Source organism: Rhincodon typus, chromosome 12, assembly GCF_021869965.1.
Source record: "Rhincodon typus isolate 14 chromosome 12, sRhiTyp1.1, whole genome shotgun sequence".
Classification (NCBI taxonomy): domain Eukaryota; kingdom Metazoa; phylum Chordata; class Chondrichthyes; order Orectolobiformes; family Rhincodontidae; genus Rhincodon; species Rhincodon typus.
The window spans coordinates 66,472,448-66,481,680 of record NC_063343.1 but is presented as its reverse complement, the minus strand read 5'-3'; the positions used below and the strand labels follow the sequence as shown (position 1 = coordinate 66,481,680).

The 9,233-nt window shown below is 42.5% G+C and overlaps 1 protein-coding gene across 1 annotated transcript; it reads right to left on the bottom strand.

Annotated features, from left to right (window-relative positions):
* Positions 1–6,201: 6,201 nt before the first annotated feature.
* Positions 6,202–9,002, bottom strand: LOC125484534 (zinc finger matrin-type protein 2-like). The gene is made up of 2 exons (XM_048603709.1): positions 8,838–9,002; positions 6,202–8,219 (listed from the first exon to the last, which is right to left on the bottom strand). The coding sequence occupies exons 1-2, from the start codon at positions 8,964–8,966 to the stop codon at positions 8,076–8,078; spliced, it is 273 nt and encodes a 90-aa protein (XP_048459666.1). The 5' UTR covers positions 8,967–9,002; the 3' UTR covers positions 6,202–8,075.
* Positions 9,003–9,233: the final 231 nt, after the last annotated feature.

Genomic DNA, 9,233 nt, shown 5'->3' with positions numbered 1-9,233 from the left:
TGCAGCAATGCAGAGTTGAGGTTAAAATTAGATCAGCCATGATCTTATTGAAAGGCAAAGCAGACCCGAAGGGCCAAGTGATATGCTCCTGTTCCTTGTTCATATGTTCCTATGTATGTTATCTTCAGTCCCTACTGCTAGCCTTGTTCCCCAACCACCAAATCTAATCCTCCTTTTTCTCACTGATGCTGAACCAAACAGATTGCAAACTTGATGTTCTATTTGACCCTGCAATGAACATCAGACCGTATGTAAGTTCCATAACCAAAGTTTGTAGCACATTCCCAACATTGTCTCAGTCCTTCTGTTGATGAAACCCTGTTCCATGTGTTGTCCTCTCTAGTCTTGTATATCCTAACACATTCCTGGCTGATCACCCATTTTCAAACCTGGATTAACTTGACGCAATTCAAAACTCTGATGCCTGTATAGTAACTCACACTGGATCCCATTCACCCTATGCACATTTGACCCACATTGTTTCCACATCTGGGACATCCACATTCCTGCTCTGGAACACTTCCCTGGTCTCGCTATCAGTTTTCAGCTGCATGGGGCCTAGGTTTGAAACCCCTCTGCTTCTCGATAGTGTTAGTGGTAGGTGTCCTTTCCCTAGAATGGGGGATTTCAAGACTGGAGGTATTTTTTAAGGTGAGAGGGGAGCGATTTAAAAAAGACACGAGGGGCAAATTTTCTACACAAAGGGTGGTTCATGTGTGGAATGAATTTCCTGAGGAAGTGATGGATGCAGGCACAGTACAACATTTAAAAGACACTTAGATAATTATATGTTAGGAAAGGTTGGGAGGGGTACAGCCAGGAGCAGGCAGATGGGACTAGTTTAATTTGGGATTATGTTTGGCATGGACTAGTTGGACCGAAGGGTCTGTTTCTGCGCTGCATGACTCTATGTCTCTCCTTCTTTAATTCACTACCTTTTTAACCAAAGTTTGGTCAATTGTTCTAATGCCTCCTTTTGAGGCTTGTGTCGAATCTTATTTGACAACCAGCCTTGTGAATTAGTTTGCACCTTTACAACATTAATGGGCATTGGGATGCTTGAAGCCCTACAACATTTTCTCCTCCTTCCTCGAGGTGAAATTTCGGTATCACTTGAATTCCTGATTGAGACTGATACATTGTGATTCACATTGCCACAGGGCATAAACTGTGACCTTTTGATTGCAATGTGAGTAAATGCTCTTCTTGGCTGCTGATATCCTTGTAAATAACTATTGGAATCATCAAGTGGAGCAATGAAATCAGGAAATGTGTCTTTGTCCAAGTCAACAATAACAGTCTGAACTTTCCATCTTTGACACTTGAAACTAAAATTTATACCCAATTCCTTAAACCACCTTTATGTGTTCAAATCAATTGATCCATGATAGTTTTTTCTAATTTATTGTGGACATAGCTGACAAGGTTTATGGCAGAGTCCTAATTCCCTTTGAGAAGGTGGTCGGGAGCTGCGTTCTTGAAGTGATGCAGTCTATGTGATTCGGGTACAAACAGAGTGCTGCTCAGGAGGAATTGCCAGATATTGACCCTGTAACAGTGGGTATTTTCAAGTCAGGATAGTGTGTGGCTTGGAGGGGAAGTTGCAGTTAGTTGCGCTCCCATGTATCTGCTATCCTTGTTTTTCTAGGTGGTAGAGGTCAAAGGAACCTTATTAAGTTGTGCATCTTGTCAATGATATACACTGCTACCACTATGCATTGTGGATATAGCAATAATACATTGTTATTAATTCAGAGACCTGCCCAGACAATAACGTAAATGAGGGTTCAAATGTCACTGTAAACTAATTTTGGTAGAATGAACTAAATTGTATATAAAAGGCAGTGAAAGGAGGCCTGAGGTATACACAAATGTAGGGGGTGATGGACTCTCAGGGGAATGTAGCACTGACAGCCAGGTTTCTGGTACTGAGACTGGCTCTAATGTAGTGAGGGGTACGCCAGCTTCCAAGCAATCGATTGTGAAAGGGGCCTCTCTAGCCAGAGGCACAAACTTTTCTGTGGCCGACAGCAAGGCATCAGAATGGTGTGTTGCTTCTCTGGAGCCAGAATCAAGGGTATCTCAGAGAGGATGCAGAATAGTCGCAAAAGCGAGAGGGACTACCAGGAGGTCACTGTACACGTTGGAACTAATGACATAGGAAGAGAAAAGTACAGGACCTCTGAGGAGAGAATATAGGAAGTTAGGCAGGAATTTAAAAAGTAGGTTCTGGAGGGTAGTAATATCTGGCTTACTCCGAATGTTACGAGCTAGTGAGGTTAAGAATAGGAGGACAGAGCAGTTAAATGCATGGCAAAGGAGCTGGTACAGGAAATAAGCATGCACATTTTTGGATCATTGGAATCTCTTCTGGAGTAGAATTGACCCCTATAAGAAGAACGGATTGCACCTGAATTGGAAGGGGACTAATATACTGGCAGGGATATTTGCTAGAGCTGCTGGGGAGGATTTAAACTAGTGGGATGATTGGGGTAGTGGGTGATGGTGGGACCCAGGGAGATAGTGAGGAAAGAAATCAGTCCGAGACTGGTACAATTGGGAAAACGAATAAATCAAAGTCAGGGCAGGCAGGAACAAAGCAGTGAACGAGTTAAAAACTGATGAATTAAGCTGCATTTATTTCAATGCAAGAGGCCTAACAGGTAAGGCATATGAACACAGGGCATTGTTGGGAAGGTGGGACTGGAATATCATAGCAATTACAGGATACATAGCTCAGCGATGGATGGGACTGGCAGCTTAATGTTCCAGGGTATTGATGCTATAGGAAGGTGGGCAAGAGAGGAGGAGGAGTGGCGTTTTTTGATTAGGGATAACATCACAGCTGTACTTAGGGAAGATATTCCTGGAAATACATCCAGGGAAGTTTTTTGGGTACAACTGACAAATAAAGCATGGTGGCTCAGTGGTTAGCACTACTACCTCACAGCCCTAGGGACTTAGGTTCAATTCCACCGTTGAGCAAATGCCTGTGTGGGGTTTGCACACTCTCCCTGTGTCTGTGTGGGCTTCTTCCAGGTGCTCTGGTTTCCTCCCACAGTCCAAAGATGTGCAGGCTAGGTGGATTGGCCATGCTAAATTGCCTTTAGTGCTCAGGAATGTGTAGATTAGGGGGATGGGTCTGGGGGTTGGTGTGGACTTGTTGGGCCTAAAGGCCTGTTTTTGCACTATAGGGATTCTATGAAGAAAGGGATGAGCACTTATTGTGATTATACTGTAGACCCCTCCCCCACCTCCAATGGTCAGCAGGAGATTGAGAAACAAATTTGTAAAATCTTAGTTATCTGTAGGAGATTTTAACGTTCCAAACAAAGACTGGGACTGCCATTGTGTTAAGAGCTTGGATAGAGGGGAAATTATTAAGTAAGTACTGGAAAATTTTCTGATTCAGTATGAGGATGCACCTACTACAGAAGGTGCAAAACTTGACCTACTCTTGGCAAATAAGACAGGGCAGGTGACTGAGATGTCAGTGGGGGAGCACTTTGGGGCCAGTGGCCATCATTCTATTAGTTTTAAAATAGTGATGGAAAAGGATAGACCTGATCAAAAAGTTAAAGTTCTAAACTGGAGGAAGGTCAATTTTGACAGTATTAGACAAGGACTTTCAAAAGTTGATTGGGGTGGGGGGGACAGTTGGAAAATGGGAAGCCTTCAAAAATTAGATGAGAGTCCAGAGACAGTATGTTCCTGTTAGGGTGAAGGGCAAGGCTGGTAGGCGTAGGGAATGCTGGATGACTACAGATAGTGTGTTTCGGTCAAGCATAAGAAGGAAGCACGTCAGGTACAGACAATAGAAATCAAGTGAATCCCTGGAAGAGAATAAAGGCAGTCAGAGTACACTTAGGAGGGAAATCAGGAGGGTAAAATGGGGACGTGCGATAGTTTTGGCAAATAGGGTTAAGGAGAATGCAAAGGGATTCTACAAATACGTTATGGGGGTGGCACGGTGGCTCAGTGGTTAGCACTGCTGCCTCACAGTGGCAGAGCCCTGGGTTTGATTCTAGCGTTGGGCAACTGCCTGTGTGTAGTTTGCACATTCTCCCGGTGTCTATGTGAGTTTCCTCCCACAGTCCAAAGATATGCAAGCTAGGTCATTTGGTTATGCTAAATTGCCCATAGTGTTCAGAGATGTGTGGGTTAGTTGGGTTATAGGGGGATGGGCCTGGGTGGGATGCTCTGAGGGTTGGTGTGGACTTGTTGGGCTGAAGGGCCTGTTTCCACACTAGGGATTCTATGATTATATTAAAAAGTGTAACTAGGGAGAGAAGAGGGCCCCTTAAAGATCAGCAAGGTCACCTATGTGGAACTGCAGGAGATGGGGAAGATGCTAAATGAATACTTTGCATCAGTGTTTACTATGGAAAAGGATATGAAAGCAAAAGAACATGGGGAAATAAATAGCGACATACTGAAAGATGTCCATGTTAGAGATGGTGATGCTGGATGTCTTAAAATGCACAAAGTTGGATAAATCCCCGGGACCTGATCAGGTGTATCCTAGAACTCTGTGGGAAACTAGGGAAGTGATTGCTGGGCCCTTTGCTGAGATATTTGTTTCATTGATAGCCACAGGTGAGGTGCCAGAAGACTGGAGTTTGACTAACGTGGTGCCACTATTTAAGAAAAGTAGTAAGGAAAGCCAGGAAACTATGACATTTGTGGTGGGCAAGTTGTTGGTTGAAATCCTGAGGGGCAGGATTTACATGTATTTGGAATGGCAAGGTCTGATTAGGGATAGTCAACATGGCTTTGTGTGTGGGAAATTGTGTCTGATAAACTTGTTTGAACCAAGAGGATTGATGAAGGCAGAGCAATGGATATCATCTACATGGGCTTCAGTAAGGCATTCGACAAGGATCCTCATGGTAGACTGGTTAGATCACAGGGAATAGAGGGAGAATTAGCTATTTGGATGCAGAATTGGTGTGAAGGTAGAAGACAAAGGGTGCTGGTGGAGAGTTACTTTTCAGACTGGACCAGCGGTGGGCCACAAGGATTGGTGCTGGGTCCACTGTTTTTCATCATTTATATAAATGATTTGGATGTTAACATAGGAAGTACGGTTAGTAAGTTTGCAGATGACACCAAAATTGGAGATGTAGTGGATAGCAAAGAAGGTTATCTCAGAGTACAATGGGATCCTGATCAGATGGGGCAATGGGCCATGAAGTGGCAGATTAATTTAGATAAATGTGAAATGCTCCATTTCAGAAAGGCAAATCAGGGCAAGGCTTATACACTTAATGGTAAGGTTCAGGAAGTGTTGCTGAACAAAGAGATCTTGAAGTACAGGTTCACAGTTCCTTGAAAGTGCAGTCGTAGGTAGATAGGATAGTGAAGAAGGCGTTTGGTATGCTCGCCTTTATTGGTCAGTGCACTGAGTATAGGAGTTGGGAGGTCATGTTGCAGCTGTACAGGACATTGGTTAGGCCACTATTGGAATACTGCATGCAATTCCAGTCTCCCCGATTTAGGAAGGAGGTTGTGAAACTTGAAAGGGTTCAGAAAAGATTTACAAGGATGTTGCCAGGGCTGGAGGGTTTGAGCTATAGGGAAGAGGCTGAATAGGCTGGGCTATTTTCCCTGAAGTGTCGGAGGTTGAGGGGTGACCTTATAAAGGTTCATAAAATCATGAGGGGCATGGATAGGGTGAATAGACAAGGTCTTTTCCCAGGGGTGGGCGAGTCCAAAACTACAGGGCTTAGGTTTAAGGTGAAGGGAAAGATTTAGATGGCATCTAAGGGGCAACTTTTTCTCACAGAGGGTGGTGCATGTGTGGAATGAGCTGCCAGAGGAAGTGGTGGAGGCTGGTACAATTACAACATTTAAAAGGTATCTGGATGGGTACATGAATAGAAAGTGTTTAAAATGACATGGGTCAAATGCTGGCAAATGGAACTAGATTTATTTAGGAAATCTGGTCGGCTTGGACGAGTTGGATCGAAGGGTCTGTTTCCATGCTACGTATCTCTATGACTTTATATGCCAATCATTGAAGGTGGCAGACAGAACAAGTTCAGAAAGCTGTTTAAATTAGATATTGAGGAGGGATATTTGAGAATTAAGTTGCTTGTTCTTTAAGGGTGATATTTTAAAACCAATTGAAAATGCTGATAATCTTTAATTAAAACAGGTCAGAGACACCCAGTTCTTTTAATGGAGCTCACACACACAATGTGAAATAAAAATAACCTCTTGTATTTGAAAGTATCAACTGAAAGAGAAAAAGTAAAGCACAAGTAGAAACTTCAGAGTACAGCACACAACAAAAAGGAAATCCAAAACAGGAAATTCTCACTGCATTTAAACAACTATTCAGATACAAATTATTCACCGTTTTGCTTTCTGATTAAGTTGGTGCATAAATTAGACTGGCAGGATGATTAATTTCAGGGCAATTCATTACTCTCCAAAACAGAAGGGCCTCAGGTTTCCTCCATAATCCAGAAACATCGTAATAAACGTTACCCCTGCCCCATTACACAGGACCATTGCCCCAATCAACGTTTCATTTAAAGATCGTTCTCAAAAACATTCCCAAACTGGGTGATAGGTCAAATAAGTCTAAAACAATTAACAGAAGAACCACAGCAGAATTAGTAGTAGCATTATTTTCTGTACACACCCAGATTAGGGTGATCTGGAATTCACTGCCGAAACAGATTCATTCGTAACTTTTAAATGGGAATTGGAAACATACTGTACATTTAAACAGAAACAAAAATGGAGGTCTATCGGGAAGAAAGCATCATCAGTTCCACTTCAGACATGGTCAATGCATGTTGCTAACGAGAATCAGCTCAGAAGTCACAGGACACCACCTTATAGTCCAACAGGTTTATTTGAAATCACAAGCTTTCAGAGTGCTGCTCCAGCACTTGACAAAAGGGGCTGCGCTCCAAAAGCTTGTGATTTTAAATAAACCTGTTGGACTATAACCTGGTGTCTTCTTGACTTCTGACCTTGTCCACCCCAGTCCAACAGCAGCAACTCCACAATGAGAATCAGGAAATACACTGTTTGATTTATTTCATCTACATTCAATCCAGGGTTGTGGAAATCAATTGACTGAGATTGGCGAACTTAATGGGCAGGCATTCTGCTGTTTGAGAGTCAGGACCACACACATCAAACCACAAAGGAGAGCTTGACAATATTAGCAGTTAGATCTGCTACGGATGATAATATCTCAATGTTCAAATTTTACAAGATTGCAAATTTCATAGAAAACAGCAGTTGGCAATGAATTTGAGAGGCTTAGAAAATGTCTTGCAGTTAAAAAGAACTTCAGACCTTCATTCTTGTAGCTCAATGTTTGAATCTCTCGCTCATAGAAACAGACAAATACAGTCACAATTAAATGAATTATTTGAGGGCCTAAATTCAGATCATCAGTTGGTCAATTGTAAGATGCATAATAAAGGATCTCAACTGGTTTGAAATGGGCCAAATTTAATAAAAACAAATGATGAATCATTAGGATTTCTGGTTTGCTTGCTGTGCAGGTCAGAAGCCCTCCATCAAGTGGCCATGTCTGACTGAGCTTAGTGGGAACTCTGCCTGATTTCCACCTCCTTATCCTAAACGGTGTTGAGCCCAACTGTACCTCCATAAACGTTGTGCTGGACGTGATCAACCACATCAGCACACATCAAACTCAGTGCATTCATTTCTTGTTCGTTAACCGAGATACAGATCAAGCAAGATCTCACTGCATGGGTGAATAAGGTCAGGAAATGGGAGACATTTCATGGCTTCTCCTTTTCCATTCCTTAAACATGGAATAGTTGAAGCCAAAAGCCATGCAACCTGGAGCTTAAATCCAGCTGAAACTTTTCTGTTAAAAAGGTGTTGGAGAAAGGGGCAGTTGTAACTTTTAACGGAAGAATCCTTTATTAATAAATGCATCTTCATTCACGCTGTTCACATTTCCACTCAATCGGGGTGAGGGAGGGAGGGAGGAAGGCAGAATTAAAAAAGGACCACAAGGGGAGGCAGGAAAGAGATAAGAGTCAATAAAGGGATGTCTTGTATCAGTCTGGTGGGATCGGTCAGCTGTTCTTTTTTGACGAACCAAAGCCAGAAAATCCCATCACAGCTGCCATTTCATCGTCATCCTCAAATGTCAACTCCTCCTCCGCTTTCCGCTTTTTCTCCTTCAGTTTCTCTTTCCGGTATGCCTTCGCTTTCTCTTCCTGCAACAACACAACTTTCGTTAAATACTGCCCTTAACATTGCAAAACACACCCAAAGCATTCCAAAGAAGCATAATCAAGGAAACATTTGGCACAGAGTTAGAAAAGGAAACATTAGGGCAGAGGAGTTGATCAAAAATGCAGATTCTAAGGTGCAAGAGAGGTGGAGAGACAGAGTGAATTAGGGAAGGAATTCCAGAGCTGAAGGCACAGCTACCAACATTCCAGCAATGAAATCAGGCCAACACAAGAGGAAAACTGCTAACTATTTCACTCTGATTAGGCCGCATGCACCTCTGAACAAGAAGAACAAATGTACATTTGTATAACACCTGGCACAATGTCATGTCATCTCAAAGGACTCTGCATCCAAATAAGTACTTGTTTTGAACTGCAGTCGTTGTTGAAACATAGGAAACACAACAACTTACACACAGCAAGATTTCCCAAGCAGCAGCGACATTATGACAACTTTTTTTTTAAAAAGAAAAGTGATGTTGGCTGAGGGATAGTTGTCTCTGCTCATATGGCTACATATAAACAAAAATAGTCATACAATTAAGTACCCAAGATAACAGAGATTCCCTCATCTCCACCAACACCCCAGTCAATTCTCACCTCCTCTCGGAGTTCTTTCATGCGTTCCTCAAAATCGTATTCCTTTTGCTTTTCCTCAATTTTCTTTTTATTGATCTCAAAACGCTTCTTTACTTGGTCTAGAGTTGAGCGTTCCACCTTCATTGACATTCCCAAATTCCGTTGGTCTATGGAGTAATAACAGTATCATCAAATCAGGTCTGTCAGTACAGCTCACTGACCCGCAAACAAGTGAAGGAGACACATCTTAAGAAAGAAACAAAGTGACATATTATTGTGCCCTACTTACTGCTGTATTCAGTCTGACACTGCACGTCATGAAAGATGTCTGGACTGCAGAGGTGCATATAGCAGACTCATCAGAATGACACTATGTTGAAGTGGTAAATTCAGAAGACAGGTTGCATCAAATCTGGC